Source organism: Carassius carassius, chromosome 6 (genome assembly GCF_963082965.1).
Source record: "Carassius carassius chromosome 6, fCarCar2.1, whole genome shotgun sequence".
NCBI lineage: Eukaryota > Metazoa > Chordata > Actinopteri > Cypriniformes > Cyprinidae > Carassius > Carassius carassius.
In genome coordinates this window covers 40659673-40679115 of record NC_081760.1, presented here as the reverse complement: position 1 = coordinate 40679115, position 19443 = coordinate 40659673, and the positions used below count along the sequence as shown (strand labels likewise).

General features: G+C 41.3%; 1 protein-coding gene across 2 annotated transcripts in view; it reads right to left on the bottom strand.

The window, feature by feature from the left end:
- Nucleotides 1-1255: 1255 nt before the first annotated feature.
- Nucleotides 1256-19443, bottom strand: part of LOC132142897 (NACHT, LRR and PYD domains-containing protein 12-like) — a 30197-nt gene continuing 12009 nt past the window's right edge. For both annotated transcript variants that reach the window (XM_059553092.1, XM_059553093.1), the window contains 4 exons: nucleotides 10776-10949; nucleotides 10495-10668; nucleotides 3872-3918; nucleotides 1256-2054 (listed from right to left, as the gene is read on the bottom strand). In XM_059553092.1, the coding sequence (XP_059409075.1) occupies nucleotides 1486-2054; nucleotides 3872-3918; nucleotides 10495-10668; nucleotides 10776-10949 (964 nt within the window). In that variant the 3' untranslated portion in view covers nucleotides 1256-1485. The remainder of the gene's footprint in view (nucleotides 2055-3871; nucleotides 3919-10494; nucleotides 10669-10775; nucleotides 10950-19443) is intronic.

The following is a 19443-nucleotide window of genomic DNA, read 5'->3' as shown; positions in this document are numbered from 1 at the left end:
CATCTCTTCAGTTCTTTCTAAGACCTCTGGCTGCTCTTGGGACGTCAACACCATATCTTCAGTTCTTTCTAAGACCTCTGGGAGCTCTTGGGACGCCAACACCATCTCTTCAGTTCTTTCTAAGACCTCTGGCAGCTCTAGGGATGCCAACACCAGCTCTTCAGTTCTTTCTAAGACCTCTGGCAGCTCTTGGGACGTCAACACCATATCTTCAGTTCTCACCATCTCTTCAGTTCTTTCTGAGACCTCTGGCAGCTGACTGTCATCATCCCACTGGCTGAGGAAAGAAGTCACAATAAGCACAATATGATTTTAAATATTTAAGTCGGTTACATGTTAGTAACTAACATGCTCCAAATATCTGCTATTTTACCTTAATCTTCTCCTTTTGGATCTCATATCCAACAAACTGTTATTTGGAGAAAAATTCAGGTCATTTTAATGAGTATCTTATTTAAATGTGAATTAAACCCTTAATTTCACAAATTTTAAAAATCATATTTATATTGTTTAGGTGTATAGAACTTTTATTTTATCAACTGGTATTACATTTTTTTGACCTGTGGTTGTTACACTATTGTTAGGGATTACATCCCACCGCTGTCACCAATGTAACAACCGCTCGAAGGTCAGGGAAGGCAGAGACCAGCACACTCAGATGGCAGTTTACACACAATTCTTTATTACTTGTTAAAACATAACACTATCTCATAAAACACATTACCCCCCTTTTTAGCCAAACTTGGCCCACATGCAAAGCGGACGAGTTCACGTCAGGCGAAGAGGATACACAGGAAATCTTCAATTATCAGTTTATGAGTCCAGATGCAGAACAGCCGAGCTCACATCAGGTGAAGAGGATACACATGAAATCTTTATCAATTGCATCCCTCGACAGACTGTAACGCTTTGACTCGGATAACTCAGTAAGTCCATTAAAAGGAAGAGATAGGAAACGAGGAGTTGGTGTCTCACACATTTAATGGTTGGTACACTGCAACCCGCTCTTAGCTGATTACTAGACTGAAGTGCTCTTTGAGGAGAGTAAGGAATCAGAAGCTCACTATATTTATACTATATTTTGGTGCAAGATCAGATAAAGCCTTGGACACAAAGACAGCTATCATAAAATCAATTCTAAACTTTACAGGAAGCCAATGTGTTGAATTCAGCCTCTGTGTTTCATTTTGCTGGTCTCAATCACATTCATGATTATTCATACTGTCATCAGTTCACATCAGGATTCAGAAACCAGTTCAGGATCAAATGAGTCACTAATGGACTTTTATTACATTTGATGAGCAGTTTACAACAGAAATATTAAAGCACACATATTACTCTGTTTATTAAAGATTCAGAACAGTATGAGAGTCTGATCTAGAGTCATAACTTCTGTATGATGATGAAAAACTAATTAAAAATGAATAGATATGTAGTGATGTGAGATTTGATGTGTGCATGTGAACACCAGAAAGAGTCTCTCTATCATTTAATATCACACAGAGACACTGAGGAATAAGAATAAACCCCAAATCCAGCATAGAGGGGTTCAGTGAATGTGGTGTTGAGTGTGTGTAAGTGTGTGAGTGTGTGTGTGTGTAAGTGTGTGAGTGTGTGTGTGTCAGAGACTCTGTAGAAGGACAGAGAGCCGGCCGACACGTCCACATACACTCCTACTCTCTTACAGGATGAAGGGATGAAAGATTTACCACTGAAAATGTTGTTATTATTGTGACGGACAGATAAACTGTTATCAGAGCAGTACAGACTCCAGGATTTGTCATTGGATCCAAACACACAGTCAATCCCTCCTCCTTTCCTGTTGATTCCTTTATATGACACTGATATTACAGCACCAGCACCGCTCCATTCAGTCTCCCAGTAACAGCGTCCAGTCAGACTCTCAACACTCAGAACCTGAGGAGCATCATCAAATCTCTCTGGATGATCAGGATACGGCTGACGATCTTTCACACGTGTGATCTTCTTGTTCTCATCAGACAGAACGAGTCGAGTGTGTGCTGTGTTTGGATCCAGTGTGAGATCACAGGCATCTGAACACAAGAAGAGAGAAACATCAAGAACAACACAACACTGAAGATGTGTGTGTGTTTACAGCTTTGACTAGAGCTGTGTCTGAAACCGCTCCCTATACACTATATAGTGCACTAGATCAGCTGTCACTCATTCTGTAGTGATGTCTGAATTCTGATTGAACCACGTCATTCCTTACATTCCTCCACTACTTTTTACCCACAATTCATTCTGATTTCACACTATTTCCCACAATCCAATGCGGAGAAGCGGCGAGCTGGAAGCGAGAGCGAGTTTGAAGGAGAAATGATGTTTACATCTTTATTATTTCGGCTTTAACGTTTATTTCACACAATTATTCATATTAAAATATGTTATGTAGGCAATAACTCAGTTTAATATTTGACGATAATATAAAAATGTCAAATCAACGTAATATTTAAAGTATTGTAATAATTACAATATAAAGTCATGTTGAGTGTTATTGCTAGTAATATTATTTTCTAAAATAAGGTAGATGTAATATAAAAGATCATATGACAATAACACCACCCCAGTGAATTTAGTTAGTGAACGAGTGAACGAGTGAGTGATTTCAGACTCAGCTTATATTTGTAAAGTCCAGAATCTCCTCACTATTCACAGATGTCTTCACTAATATAGTGAAAGCTGTGTTTCAGTGTTAAAGTGGAATGATAGCAGGCTTTCTGCAGCAGCGGGAAAAAATGTGTAGCATTTTAAAATATTTATCTGAATGTGACAGTTAACATTTATTTTTAAACCATTATTTGAATATGACAACATAATACCGTGCTCTACAATATTTCTATGAATTAATCTCTGACAGACTTTCAGCCAATCACTGTGTGCATAGTTAATGAGCATGCTGACATCATCCCTAGCCCCGCCCCCTTCCTCTGAGCTCAAGACTTCTCTCTGTTCCTCAGTAAAAAGTTCTAAGATCAAATGTTTTGTGAATACGAGCCCTGCTCAAAGATTTATAATATCTGAAACAAGTCTCTTCTGCTCAACTATGTACTTGCTACATCATTAGAAGAATGGCATCTACGCTAATATTTGTCTGTTTCTCTCTTATTCCGAGGTCACCGTAGCCACCAGATCCAGTCTGTGTCCAGATCAGAGGGTCACTGCAGTCACCCGGATCCAGTACGTATCCAGACCAGATGCTGGATCAGCACCTAGAAAGGACCTCTACATCCCTGAAAGACAGCGGAGACCAGGACAACTAGAGCCCCAGATACAGATCCCCTGTAAAGACCTTGTCTCAGAGGAGCACCAGGACAAGACCACAGGAAACAGATTCTTCTGCACAATCTGACTTTGCTGCAGCCTGGAATTGAACTACTGGTTTCGTCTGGTCAGAGGAGAACTGGCCCCCCAACTGAGCCTGGTTTCTCCCAAGGTTTGTGTGTGTGTGTGTGTGTGTGTGTGTGTGTGTGTATCTGTGTTAGTGTGTGTCTCTCTGTATGTGTTTGTGTGTGTGTGTGTGTGTGTCTTTGTGTTAGTGTGTGTCTCTTTTTGAGTGTGTGTGTGTGTGTGTGTCTCTCTGTGTGTGTGTGTGTGTGTGTGTGTGTGTGTGTGTCTGTGTTAGTGTGTGTCTCTCTGTATGTGTTTGTGTGTGTGTGTGTCTTTGTGTTAGTGTGTGTCTCTTTTTGAGTGTGTGTGTGTGTGTGTGTCTCTCTGTGTGTTTGTGTGTGTTAGTGTGTGTGTCTGTGTTAGTGTGTGTCTCTCTGTATGTGTTTGTGTGTGTGTGTGTGTGTGTGTGTCTTTGTGTTAGTGTGTGTCTCTTTTTGAGTGTGTGTGTGTGTAGACCTACACTTTCGTGGTCCTGCTCTCATCCTCTTCTCTCCTCCATGATCCACACTAGAAACACACAAACACAGGTTCATAAGTTGACACTCATATAATCAGACTGAGTCAATAGTGTGTGTATTTGGTGTATATCTGTCCGAGCTCAGAATACAGCCAGAGAACTCCCTCATATCCCACGCTGGGACAGGAACAGTTAGAGCTGATCAGGGTTTGATGGGCTTTTTAATCTGAAATCGATTGGATCTTCTGCAGCTTTTGAAAGCGTCTGATGAGCATCGAGCGAGGGCTTGGATCTGCTGCTGAGAGAGAGACCCTTCTGAGCAGCTGTGCTTGCTGTCTGATGAGAAAAGAAAGGCTGGAAAACTGTCTGCTGGTTTGCCTGATTGAACCAGAACCAATGTGAGCTGATTTTGGGATCACAGACGAGTGACGGAGCGATTAGAGTCTCCTACAAATAAAGGCTCCTAAAGGGATTTAGCTGAAAGCTCCTGAACTGACTCTAATAAAACACTGTCATATTGACTGAATATCTGGATGCAAACACACTCTTGGCACAGTGGAGAAACACAAAACCAGTGTCTCCTGCAGCTGTACGACTGAACACAGTGTGTGTGTGTGTGTGTGTGTGTCTGTGTGTGTGTGAGTGTGTGTGTGTCTGTGTGTGTGTGTGTGTGTGTGTGTGTGTGTGTACGACTGAACACACTGTGTGTGTGTGTGTGTGTGTGTGTGTCTGTGTGTATGACTGAACACACAGTGTGTGTGTGTGTGTGTACGACTGAACACACTGTGTGTGTGTGCGTGTGTGTGTGTGTCTGTGTGTATGACTGAACACACAGTGTGTGTGTGTGTGTGTGTGTGTGTGTGTGTGTGTGTGTGTGTGTGTGTGTGTACGACTGAACACACTGTGTGTGTGTGTGTGTGTGTGTACGACTGAACACACTGTGTGTGTGTGTGTGTGTGTGTGTGTACGACTGAACACACTGTGTGTGTGTGCGTGTGTGTGTGTGTCTGTGTGTATGACTGAACACACAGTGTGTGTGTGTGTGTGTACGACTGAACACACTGTGTGTGTGTGTGTGTGTACGACTGAACACACTGTGTGTGTGTGTGTGTGTGTGTGTGTGTACGACTGAACACACTGTGTGTGTGTGTGTGTGTGTGTGTGTGTGTACGACTGAACACACTGTGTGTGTGTGTGTGTGTGTGTATGACTGAACACACTGTGTGTGTGTGTGTGTGTGTACGACTGAACACAGTGTGTGTGTGTGTGTGTGTGTGTGTACGACTGAACACAGTGTGTGTGTGTGTGTGTGTGTGTGTGTGTGTACGACTGAACACACTGTGTGTGTGTGTGTGTGTGTGTGTGTGTCTGTGTACGACTGAACACATTGTGTGTGTGTGTGTGTGTACGACTGAACACACTGTGTGTGTGTGTGTGTGTACGACTGAACACACTGTGTGTGTGTGTGTGTGTGTGTGTACGACTGAACACACTGTGTGTGTCTGTGTGTACGACAGAACACACTGTGTGTGTGTGTGTGTGTGTGTACGACTGAACACACTGTGTGTGTGTGTGTGTGTGTGTGTGTGTGTGTACGACTGAACACACTGTGTGTGTGTGTGTGTGTGTACGACTGAACACACTGTGTGTGTGTGTGTGTGTGTGTGTGTACGACTGAACACACTGTGTGTGTGTGTGTGTGTGTGTGTGTGTACAACTGAACACACTGTGCACCATGAGCTCCTGAGAAACACTTGTGAGAGTGTGTGTCTGTGTGTGTGTGTGTGTGTGTGTGTACGACTGAACACACTGTGTGTGTGTGTACGACTGAACACACTGTGTGTGTGTTTGTGTGTGTGTGTCTGTGTGTGTGTGTGTACGACTGAAACACACTGTGCACCATGAGCTCCTGAGAAACACTTGTGAGAGTGTGTGTCTCTGTGTGTGTGTGTGTGTGTGTACGACTGAACACACTGTGTGTGTGTGTGTGTGTGTGTGTGTACGACTGAACACACTGTGTATGTGTGTGTGTGTGTGTGTACGACTGAACACACTGTGTGTGTGTGTGTGTGTACGACTGAACACACTGTGTGTGTGTGTGTGTGTGTGTACGACTGAACACACTGTGTGTGTGTGTGTGTGTGTGTACGACTGAACACACTGTGTGTGTGTGTGTGTGTGTATGTATGACTGAACACACTGTGTGTGTGTGTGTGTGTGTGTGTGTGTGTGTGTGTGTGTGTACGACTGAACACACTGTGTGTGTGTGTGTGTGTGTATGTATGACTGAACACACTGTGTGTGTGTGTGTGTGTGTGTACGACTGAACACACTGTGTGTGTGTGTGTGTGTGTATGTATGACTGAACACACTGTGTGTGTGTGTGTGTGTGTGTGTGTGTGTGTGTGTGTGTGTGTACGACTGAACACACTGTGTGTGTGTGTGTGTGTGTGTGTGTACGACTGAACACACTGTGTGTGTGTGTGTGTGTGTGTGTGTGTGTGTGTGTGTGTGTGTGTGTGTACAACTGAACACACTGTGCACCATGAGCTCCTGAGAAACACTTGCTCTGCTAATATTACACCAGTTATGTGTATTTCTCTCATGACTAATTATGAATGAATCATTTTTCTGAGCTTTGAGTTCTTTCACTGAACTAAACACATTTGTAAAATGGTCTGGCACCGTCAGTAGCTACTTTAAGCTGTTTTTTTCAATCTTCATCAGGGCTGTGTTGTTCTCTGTAGTTGTTTTCCTCTGAACTCATGCCCTTGACGAGTGTATTTGATCATTTTACTGATTTTTGCGGTTTTCGTTCTGTTGTTAAAAGGTTTAAAATGCGTGATAGCTTCGTTCTGCTCAGTGTTGCTGTCACTGATCGTTTGGTCCTCAAGTCTTAAAGATGTGTGTAATAGTTACATACTCAAGAAAATATCTAACATTAACATACACTGAACTGAACATTTAAGTGCTGCTTTTAACAAAAAAACTGTCTGTGCGCACAAATATATCCTGAAAGATAGAGAGACGGACAAAACTACTCACATTTTAGTTGCAATTTAATTTAATTGAAAAAAACAATTTAATAATTTAATAAACTGCATCCGTCTACCTTTCAGGCTGCAAAGAAACAAAATGTGATTATTTTAAAGGGGGCTTTTCTATTCTATTTTAAAAAAAGATATTTGACATAAAAGACCTTACATAAAGGGCACAAGAGAAAATAATAGATGAATTTATAAAAATGACTCTGTTCAAAGGTTTTTATACATTATTAAATGTAATGTTATTCCTGTGATGCAAAGCAGAGTTTTCTTCATCATTACTCCAGTTTTCAGTGTCACATGATCTTTAAGAAATCTTTACAATTTATTTGACTCTTAAGAAACATTTCTGATTATTATCAATGTTGAAAACTATTTTACTGCTTCATATTTTGTGTGGAAATGATGATGAACTTTATTTCTCAGGATTTTTTATAAAGTTTAATGAACAGCATTTATTTGCATTTATGTTTTAATTAAAATGTATTAATTAATGCAATGTATTAATTAAATTTGTTAATGCATTTAATAAATAAAAATCATTTAAAATATCTTCACTCACTTTTTGTCACTTTCATGCATGATGAATTAAATTATTAATTTCTCTCTCTTTTATATAATTACAGCACAACCGTTGTGAATTTTATGACAGCACTACCAATCTCAAATTCTTACCGTCATTCATAAAAAGTCACCGGGTCGAGTAACACGTTACAGCGCTGATTCTGCTCGTGTTTGGTGCTCGTGTACAGTGCTCTCAGGATCATTCTGTCCATGATGTTTCTTTTCACAGTTTATTTAGGTAACAGCTTAAGGACATTTGCACGATTTCAATCATCATGCAGTAACCAACCTAAGCCCCTCTCAAAAAAAATAAATAAACAACTCGGATCTAAGCAAATCACATGGGTCGTCCATTAGAGGTCGGAAAATACAGAAATCACGGAAAAAGGTTAAAATATTTGCTGATGCTGCAGAAGGAAAAACCATGCATTAAGAGCCGGGGGTGAAAACCATTGAAAGTGTACATTTGTGTATATTTTTGTCATTTCCCTAAATTTATATTTTTTTATTTAGCACTGTCCTTCAGAAGCTACAGAACATACTTACATGTCTCCCAGAAGACAAAATTAGTTCAGTTTATCCTGATCTTCAAATTCAAAAAGTTTTCACACCCCCAGCTCTTAATGAGTGAATTGAGATTTGGATTGAAGAACAGAATTTCAGTATTTGCAGCCTCACGCCAGCATCTGTTACAGGAGCTGCAGGACACAGAAAGGTGTAGAGAGAGATGGAGGAAAAGGCTGAACAGAGGAGGGAGGAGAAAGAGGTTTTGCAGTGGAGGAATCTGGAGCACGGCTCAGGCTCGCTGATGACTATAATGACTGTTTTGGAGGGTTAGCTGACTGCAAAGAGACGTACAAAGATTAAAGCTGCACTTTGGTTATTAACTGGGAAAACTGTACATGTGCATTAATCACTTCTTGTTTCAGCCCCAAAATGTCCACTTTTTGAGGAATGGTTGCTGTGGCTGAGACAAAAGAGGACGCTGGTGAGTGAGACGGATGTCTTTCTGGAGGGGCAAGCAAAGTCATCATGCTGAAAGCTTGGGTCTCATCAGCTGGACCTGATGGGGAAGGAGTAGCTTTGGGGCCAGTGGGTTGTGATGGGGATCCAAACTCATCGTCAGAAGGGAAAATGTTGGATTTAGGATATTGTAGCGACCGGGGCAAAAGCTGTCATGGAGGTCAGTTGGCTGTGTATATATATATATATATATATATATATATATATATATATATATATATATATATATATACACACACAACATGACTTTTCATACCACTGCTATGCTGATGACACTTAACTATAATATATTAACTTAACTATATTTCCGTCCTTCGGATGAGACGTTAAACCGAGGTCCTGACTCTCTGTGGTCATTAAAAATCCCAGGATGTCTTTCGAAAAGAGTAGAGGTGAGACCTCGGCATCCTGGCTAAATTCGCCCATTGGCCTCTGACCATCATGGCCTCCTAACAATCCCCATGTCTGCTGATTGGCTTCATCACTCTGTCTCCTCTCCACCAGTAAGCTGGTGTGTGGTGGGCGTTCTGGCGCACTATGGCTGCCGTCGCATCATCCAGGTGGATGCTGCACACTGGTGGTGGATGAGGAGATACCCCCTGCCAATGTAAGCGCTTTGAGTGCCTAGAAAAGTGCTATATAAATGTAATTAATTATTATTATACCTCTCATTCCATCCTGATGATCCGACGGTAGCTATTCGCATCTCAGCTTGTCTAACAGACATTTCTTGCTGGATGATGGACCATCACCTTAAACTCAACCTTGCCAAGACAGAACTGCTTGTGTTTCCAGCAAACCCATCGTTTCATCACAACTTCACCATCAAGTTAGGCACATCAACCATAACTCCTTCAAAAACAGCTAGAAGCCTTGGAGTTATGATTGATGATCAGCTGACTTTCTCAGACCACATTGCTAAAACTGTCTAGTCCTTCAGAAACTGTTTTTGCTTTATTCAACATTAAGAAGATCAATCCTTTCTTTGGGAACATGCTGCACAACTCCTTGTTCAAGCTCTTGTTCTGTCCAGGTTGGACTATTGCAATGCTCTCTTGGCAGGTCTTCCAGACAGTTCTATCAAACCTTTACAATTAATTCAGAACGCGGAAGCAAGATTCATTTTTAATGACCTGAAAAGAATACATGTCAAACCTCTGTTTATCAATTTGCACTGGCTACCAATAGCTGCTCGCATAAAATTCAAGGCATTGATGTTTGCCTTCAAAACCACCACTGGCTCTGCTCCCATTTACCTAAATTTGTTACTTCAGACTTATGTGCCCTCTAGAAGCTTGCGTTGTGCAAGTGAACGTCACTTAATTTTGCCATCCCAAAGAAGCACAAAGTCACTTTTACAGTCTTTTAAATTAAATGTTCCCTCCTGGTGGAATGACCTCCCCAACTCAATCCGAGCAGCTGAGTCCTTAGCCATCTTCAAGAATCGGCTTAAAACACATCTCTTCCATCTTGATTTCAACCTCTAACTTTAACACTAACTATTCTAATTATATTCTTTAAAAAAAAAATCTCATTATCTTTCTTATCTTTTTGTATTCTATTTTCTTTTCATTTATTATACAATTATAAAAAAAGACCTCTAACACTAGCTTGCTCTATTCTTTTTCTATTCTATCCGTTTTCTTTTTATTTATTATATTATTTAAAAGCCCTTGCTTCATGTAGTGTTTTTAAGATAACTGAGAGTTGTTATAGCACTTGTATATTATTGCTTTTTTGTTGTTTTTGATCGCTTCCATTGTCCTCATTTGTAAGTAGCTTTGGATAAAAGCTTCTGCTAAATGAATACATGTAAATGTAATATATGAATTAGCATGTTAATTGAATTAATTATAAGAACGAGCTCCACCTGTGCTAAACTGGTTGATTAATCTGAACAAGCTCCTCCCAAATGTTGTTAATAAAACATGATTTAATGTAGATCTGCATCATTCACACACATGTTCAGTACGTCAGTATTAGTGTTTGACATACTTGAGTATCTGCAGTTTATAGTTTGGATCCTGCAGTTTGTGTTTGAGCAGCTGGACTCCTGATTGTCCTGGGTGATTGTAGCTCAGATCCAGCTCTCTCAGGTGTGAGGGGTTTGAACTCGGAGCTGAAGACAAATAACCACAGCCTTCCTCTGACACCATACAGCCAGACAACCTACAGACACACAGATACAGAGACATCATCTACAGACATACACAGTCAGATCATCTACAGACACACATTTTAACCAGTTGACTGTAAATTATCTCTGTTTTTAATACCTCAGTATCTGCAGCTGACAGTTTGGACTCTTCAGTCCATCAGAAATAAACTGTACACCAGAGTCCTGCAGGTCATTGTTACTCAGATCCAGCTTTCTCAGGACACAGTTTGAGGATTGTAGAGCTGAAGACAATCTCTCACAACACTGAGCAGTGAGATTACAGCCAGCAAGACTGAAAGAGACAAGAACACACACCAACAGTCAGATCATCTACAGACACACAGTCAGATCATCTACAGACACACACCGTCAGATCATCTACAGACACACACAGACAGATCATCTACAGACACACAGTCAGATCATCTAAAGACACACACTGTCAGATCATCTACAGACACACAGTCAGATCATCTACAGACACACACAGTCAGATCATCTACAGACACACACCGTCAGATCATCTACACACACACACACACACAGTCAGATCATCTACAGACACACACAGTCAGATCATCTACAGACACACACAGTCAGATCATCTACACACACACACCGTCAGATCATCTACAGACACACAGTCAGATCATCTACAGACACACAGTCAGATCATCTACAGACACACACAGTCAGATCATCTACAGACACACACAGTCAGATCATCTACACACACACACCGTCAGATCATCTACAGACACACAGTCAGATCATCTACAGACACACAGTCAGATCATCTACAGACACACACAGACAGATCATCTACAGACACACACAGACAGATCATCTACAGACACACACCGTCAGATCATCTACAGACCAGTGTTGGGCGATACGGCCATTTTTCAAATCGTCATATCGTCAGCCCGTGAGATCGACGATACACGATATTATCGTGCATGGGTGGAGCAAGAGAGAGACTCTTTGTTCTTGTAAATAATAGCAAAACTATTTGATGTTTAAAAACGTGCGGGTGTGCGAGAGAGAGCCTATGGAATCACCAATAATCGAAAAAAAAATACTTTAAAACATACTGACTGATTTAACTAACGTTAAATATAAAATATACTGTATTTAAGACAGCTAGTTCATAGCTGCTAGTTCATTCCTCGTGTTCCATCTGTTTCATTTCACAGATTTAACGAGTTATCCGAGTCAAAGCATTACAACTTCAGTGACTACAAGCTCTAATCCTCTCTTGCGCGTTGAATGTGTGTGTGTGTTTGTGTGTGTGTGAAATGCAGTGCTGAAGTGAAATGGCTAGGAAGGTTCAATCAAAATAAAAATAATAATAGTTATTATTATTATAATCTAATACATTAATAGGAGAATGAGCCTAATATCGAGGGAAAACAAAGCCCAAATTCCCTTTATCATCCATCAAAATGAGAAAAAACAAAGACTATATTTCTGATTTGCAGCAAAAGATAATTGAGCTTCACAAATTAGTGAAGTGGCTTTAAGAAAAGAGCTAGAGAGCAGTGAAAATGTCAATTTCCACCATCAGGGCAATAATTAAGAATTTCCTATCAACATAAAATGTTACGAAACTGCCTGGAAGAGGACGTGTGTCTATATCATCCTAATGCATGGTAAGAAGGAGAGTTTGATTGTCTAAACACTCTCCAAGGGTCACAGCTGGAGAATTGCAGAATATAATTTAGTCTCGGCTTCAGAAAACCTTCTAAAAACAAAACAAAAAAACACAGAACTTAGATCATCACATGTTGTTTGGGAGGGTTTCAAGAAGAATTCTCCTAGCTCATCCAAAAAAAACTAAAGCATATTCATTTATCAGACACGACTGGAACTTCAAATGGGAATGGCTTCTATGGTCAGATGAAGCTAAAAATGAGCTTTTTAGCAGCAAACACACAAGATGGGTTTGGTGAACACAGAGATATAAAGTACCCCATGTGTACAATGAAATATACTGCTGTATTTTGATGCTGTGGGTCTATATTTCTGCTGGAGGTCCTGGACATCTTGTTTAGATACATGGCATCATGGATTCTTCTGCTATTCTGCTACAGCCATTCCAGTCCTCTGACCTGAACCCTATAGAAAATGAGAGGAGTGAACTGAAGAGAAGAAGCTGGCAATCTAAAGGGTCTGGAGTGATTCTGGATGAAGGAATGGTCTCTGATCTCTTGTCAGGTGTTCTCTAACCTCATCACGCATTATAGGAGAAAATTTAGACCTGTTAAACTGGCAAACGAAGATTACAAAAATTATTGAATAAAAGGGTGCCGTTAATTGTGGCCAATGTGTATTAGAGAAAAACATTTCATAATGATATTTCCCCCCATTTTAAATTCTTATTATCCAATGAAAGGATACATTTTGTGATTTTTTAAAATAAAAGATCAAAAGGATTATCAATGCAGATGAATTTTCACAGCCTCCTTTGATCATATTTACCAAGGGTGTCCATATTTTTGGACATGACTGTAGACTGTGAAAACTATAGATACCGTATTTTTCGAACTATAAGTCGCACCTGAGTATAAGTCGCATCAGTCCAAAAATACGCCACGATGAGGAAAAAAACATATATAAGTCACACTGGACTATAAGTCGCATTTATGCATTTAACGCATTTAACGGCTGTAGACCGTTTCTCTTGGTTCATTTCTCTTGGTTCATGTCAAATTAATTTTGATAAATAAGTCACACCTGACTATAAGTCGCAAGACAAGCCAAACTATGAAAAAAAGTGTGACTTATAGTCCGGAAAATACAGTATATAGACAGACTAAAGTACTGGGATGATTTTGCGCAAACTATTGTTAACAGCGTTAACAAAGAATAATGTAACAACAGGAATACATCAACATTCCAAAATCACAGGTTTATTGCCCTTAACTATTTTTAACATCAAGCAAATCCCGCACTTTATTTTCTCTTTCTTGCAAGTTTTTTATTTAAGAAATGCTGTGCTGCGTGAATATATAAAGTTTGGCAAGGCCAGTGTTCATGCAGGGAGCTAAAGCAGAGCTGAACACACACTAGGGCTGAAACAATTAGTCGACATTATCAACAATAAAAAATTGTCGACAAATATTTTTGTTTTGTCGAGTAGTCGTTTGATTTAATTTGACCTAATTTAGAGTCTGCAATAATGCGGTTTGACCAGTGTGGCGCTGTAGCGCAAGACTGTAATTCAGCCCTCCTCGATGCAATTCGAGAGAAGAAGAGATACAGCGCTTGCTCAGCGCTGCTTCAGAGAAACGCACTCGAGCCGAACCGAATGGTGTTTGGATGTGAGAAAATATATGACGCGCGCTTTCCTCTCAATAATGAAATACACAAAAACACAACAAAATTATTATTATTATTATTATTATTAGGGGGAAGTCGTGGCCTAATGGTTAGAGAGTCGCAATCGAAGGGTTGTGAGTTCGAGTCTCGGGCCGGCAGGAATTTATTGGTGGGGGGAGTGCATGTACAGTGCTCTCAATACCATGACTTAGGTGTCCTTGAGGAAGGCATCGAACCCCCAACTGCTCCCCGGGCGCCGCAGCATAAATGGCTGCCCACTGCTCCGGGTGTGTGTTGACAGTGTGTGTGTGTGTGTTCACTGCTCTGTGTGTGTGCACTTCGGATGGGTTAAATGCAGAGCAGGAATTCTGAGTATGGGTCACCATACTTGGCTGAATGTCACGTCACTTTTTTTTTTATTATCAATATTTAAAACAGTTGAGTACATTTTTTTTCAGGATTCTTTGAATACAAAGACCCAGAGATCAGAATTTATCTGAAATAAAAAAGCTTTTGTAACATTATATGCTTTACCAATCAAAAGCTTGAGTCAATATAATTTTTATTTTTTATTTTTTATTTGGGGTGTAGGGGATTATTGTAGAAATTAATACTTCTATTTATCAAAGATGCTTTAAATTGATATAGACATTTATAATGTTACAAAATATTTCTATTTCAGATAAATGCTGATCTTCTGAACTTTCTATTCATCAAAAATCCTGAAAAAAATTATATTCTGCTATTTTCAACATAATGATAATAATAATAGTAATAATAATAAATGTTTTTTGGAGCAGCAAATCAGTATATTAGAATAATTTCTGAAGGATCATGTGTGTCATGATCCCGTCTCTTTCTCTGTCTCCAACTGCTGATCACACACACACACACACACACACACACACACACACACACACACACACACACACACACACACACACACACACACACTCTATTCACCAACACGTTTCATTACTGACAGCTGTTTTCACTTTCCATTAGGCTCATTCCCCCCCACCTGTTCCTTATCCCTTCTCATTATCTTGGCTTCTCTTAACCCTCTATTTCCCTGTCTTGTTGTCAGATTGTTTGATGTCACAGATGCGTATTGACCTGAGTTTCTTTCACTTCTATCCTGTCCTATCCTGTCTTGTCAGTGTGTACTGTGACTGTGTCTGTTCCCCGAATAGTGAGGTCAAAATATAAATTTAATGTAGGATCTAGAAAAAAATCTTATCGTGATTAAACCAGAAACATGTAAAGTAAATGAACAAAAACAATTTTTAAAGTTTGGGCTCATAAATATTAGATCACTCACACCCAAAGCAGTTATTGTAAATGAAATGATCACAGATAATAGTTTTGATGTACTCTGCTTGACTGAAACCTGGATAAAACCAAAAGATTATTTTGGTCTAAATGAGTCTACTCCACCAAACTACTGTTATAAGCATGAGCCCCTTCAGACTGGTCAACAATATTGTAAGAAAGGCCACCCCTTGAAAGTGAACTCTTCCGAACCCTCCTTCCTGTGTTCGTGATTTGGACTGTTCCAAATATTTCCGCAGAGTGAGAACCAAGACAGTATAGAGGCTGGATGTGTTTATAGTCAATGTTTCATAGTTAAATTAGTTAGAAGTGGCCCGTTTAAGGATTGTGTGGATACATGTGTGCGTGCAACTAATTGTAAGTACATTTACATAATTCATTGTATGATAAGTTCACAAGCGAAATTAATGACCGCTGCCGCGGCATTCCGCCTAAATGTTTACATTGTTTATTATATTTGCACATTTCCTTGTGGACAAAATGTTATAATTCTCCTGTGTTTTTTGTTTAATAGAATATTTAATTTTATTGCATATTAGGCTATAATGCGTAGACTTGAAACGCATCTCAGGGAACATGTTCGGGCTTGTTCACCGGACGAGTTAGGCACGTGAGCTAGACGCACAGTGCAGTAGTGCGATCATTTAATAGAACTTTGAGTCGTATTTGTATATATATTATATTTAGATAATTTACAATGCTGTTACTTATGAGTATTCAAGTACTGTTATAAAGATCTGTTAATGTGTATTTAATCATTTATTCATATTTGTGTACTGTTTTATATTTACAGAACCACACACATCTTTGCACAATAAATCACCCTGAAGTACATTCCTGGTGTGAGACCTAATGTTCTGACTGGACACCCTGTAGCCGTTCTATGAATCCGAACCTGAGTTAGACAAGAGTAGTCAGCAGTTTTTTCATGGTCCTTCGAGCCGGAGGTTGTGGATTGCTACAGACATGTCTCAACCAGAAAGAGAAGCCCCTGCTGTGCGGCCGAGGAGACGAGTTAACCCTCCAGCCTACTTCAAAGACGTTGAGCTCAGTGGACCTGGGTCTCATCAACAGCAATCACGGTCACTTATCTGCCAGGGAGTACTGGAGAATGAAACAGCAAGTGCTACAGGTCATTCCAGATCCACTTCACCAGTGAGCCAAGCATCAGAACATTCTGAGTGGATACTGACTGACCAATGGGACTGCACTTCTGAGAAGCTGAGAGAGGAGAATGCAGCATTGCAAAGGCAAGTGAAACAGCTGCCAGAGCTTACAGCCATGTTAAAGGAGATGAAGAGGGAGAACGCAGCCTTGCAACGACAATCCAGCCAGCTCCCTGAGATCATTTCAGCATTCCAAGAGATGCGTCAACAGAATGCTGCATTATGGCATGAGCTTCAAAGCTTGAAATCGAAGCAGAGCTCTCCATCCGAGTCGGTCACTCCACAAATGCCATCACCACGCTCTCACTCTCCAGCAGTTAACTTTCAGACTCCACAGCCATACCGCCCAATACCAGCTCCACGCAGCAGGTTGCCACCATCTGCCACTAAGAGACTGCCACACCCAGCTGTGCCAGAGGAAAGCTCAGAGCTGACTGAAGATCTGAGAATCATGAACATTTCTTCCTCCCATCATGAGAGACCCTCCTTTACAGCACATTATAGTGACTCAGCTCAGTTCAGGTATCCCAACACTTCCCCATATTCCCAGCCACCTCAGCTGCCTGAGTCCGTGGTCCCATCACAGGAAAGGAGGAGGCCAGCCCATGCAGAATACAGCTCAGATCATTTCTTACCCTCATGTACCCAAGAGAAAATCTACAGAGGTCCAGCCCCTACCATCCCCTGCCTAACGTCTTCTGACCCTAGGGACCCTAGGGAGTTTTCAAGACTGAGAATTGCTTTAGAGAACATCCTGCCTGACGATGCCACAGAACGTTTCAAATTTCAAATCCTCATAGACCATCTGATACTGGAGGAGGTCCTCCTTGTGGCAGACTCTTACAGCAACTCCAGATTTCCCTTCACCGACACCGTGAAAGCTCTGCATAAGATGTATGGTCAACCCCACCAATTAGCCCTGCAATGAATCGCTGAGCTGATGGATGGAGCTAATATATGTAGTGGAGATGTAAAGGCCTTCAGGATGTTCGGACTGCAGGTGCGTTCGCTTGTCAGTATGTTGCAGCAGCTTGGCCACAAAGGTACTGTAGAGCTGGAATGTGGATCACATGTGTCTTGACTCCTGAGTAAACTGCCACATGACCTCAGATCAAGTTTCAAGCGGTACACCCACCCTTTGCAAGTCTCTATTCCTATTTTGCTGGACGTCGCTTAATATGAGCTTCAAGTACAGGAAGACAATAGCCAGTACGCTTGTTATACAAGGCAGGAATCTTCAGTGCGTGGCAGAGAGGTGAGAAGAGAGTCTAAGTAGCTTCGCAGACCAACCACCATTCTACTTGGTACCGACAAGTCACATTCCACATCAATGTCGTCAGCCACATCTAAACCAGCTTCAGTCAGAGAAGAGAAGGTGAGAGCTTATTGTGCATACTGTGATAATAATAAACACTATCTGAATGGCTGTGACAACTTCAAGCTTCTAAGCAAAGACCTGAAGATAGACTGGATAAAGACAAAGAACCGATGCTGGCGTTGTGGTCGTGGACATCAAGCAGCTAACTGCACACTAAAGTCTTTCTGCCCAACCTGTAACAAGAAGCACCTTATGGTACTACATGATGTCAATGACCAGGTCAAGACATCTCAGCCAAGTGAAGCTCCTTCCAGTGCAGTTTTATATGTTGACCGACCAACCTCCGGAAGTAAAGTACTGCTCAAAGTGACTAAGGTTCTGATCAAGAATGGCAACGTGGCAATGGATGCTTACACCATATTAGATGATGGATCGGAGCGGACCATCATTCTGCATGATGCAGTGCAGAAATTAAGACTTGTGGGGGAGCCAGAGGACCTTGTACTTCGTACAATGAGACAGGATACCCAGGTCATTCACGGGGCGGCAGTGACTTTTACTGTGTCCCAAACCCCAGCAAAGCTTACAAGATCCGTAATGCCTTCACAGCCAAAGCACTCGGTCTGGCAGAACATACACACCCAGTTAGTGTCCTGCAACAGAAATTTAAGCATCTTGCAGGGTTACCTCTACAACAGCTGGACAAGGTACATCCTGTTCTACTCATTGGCTCTGATTGCCCCCTCCTCCTCACACCCATAGAACCAGTCCAGCTGGGGCCCCCTGGTGGGCCAGCATCAGTAAGAACACGTCTGGGATGGACACTGCAGGGTCCAACTGAAGAATTGAGCAGTCATCTTTCCCCTGATCAATGATTCTTCACCTCACTGCGGCCTGTCAATGACCTGTATGCAAATGTGGAGAGACTGTGGCAAATGGATGTTCTACCCTACCAGAGTGAAAAGGTAATTACCAGGTCACACCAAGACAAAGAGTCCATTCAGCTTCAGCAAGAGAACACGGTGAGAGTGGATGTTCATGGTATCCAGCGATACGCTACTCCTCTGCTCTGTGTCAAGAGCATGCCTCGCCTCTGTGCACCAAAGGAAGCTGTCCTGCCACAGTTGAGAGGAATTGAGAAACGGCTGGAAAGGGACCCTGTTCTAACTGCAGCATACCAAGGGGAGCTGGCCAAGCTAGTGCAAGCTGGTTATGTTGTCAAACTTAGTCAGGAGCAAGTGGACAGAACAAAGGAAGCCTGGTACAGTTATCAGCCATCTGCCAGCTGACATTCAGTCACCTAGTAGCATCTTCTGGCTCAGCGAAGGCCACCAAGAAGCTCAGGAATCAACACTTGGCCTGCACTGGAATTGCCAATCAGATACCCTCTCTTACAGACGACCCAAACCAGACAGTGAAGTGCCCACAATGCGAAGCATCTACCAGATCCTTGCCAGCCAGTATGATCCACTTGGCTATATTGTACCCTTCACCACTCGAGCCAAGGTGATAGTGCAGAGGTTGTGGGACAAACAAAGGGAGTGGGATGACCCAAGGCTGCCAGAGGACCTATTAGACTCTTGGAAACACTGGGAGAGTGAATTGGAAGATCTGCAGAATATCAGTTTGCCCAGATGTTACTGAAGCAA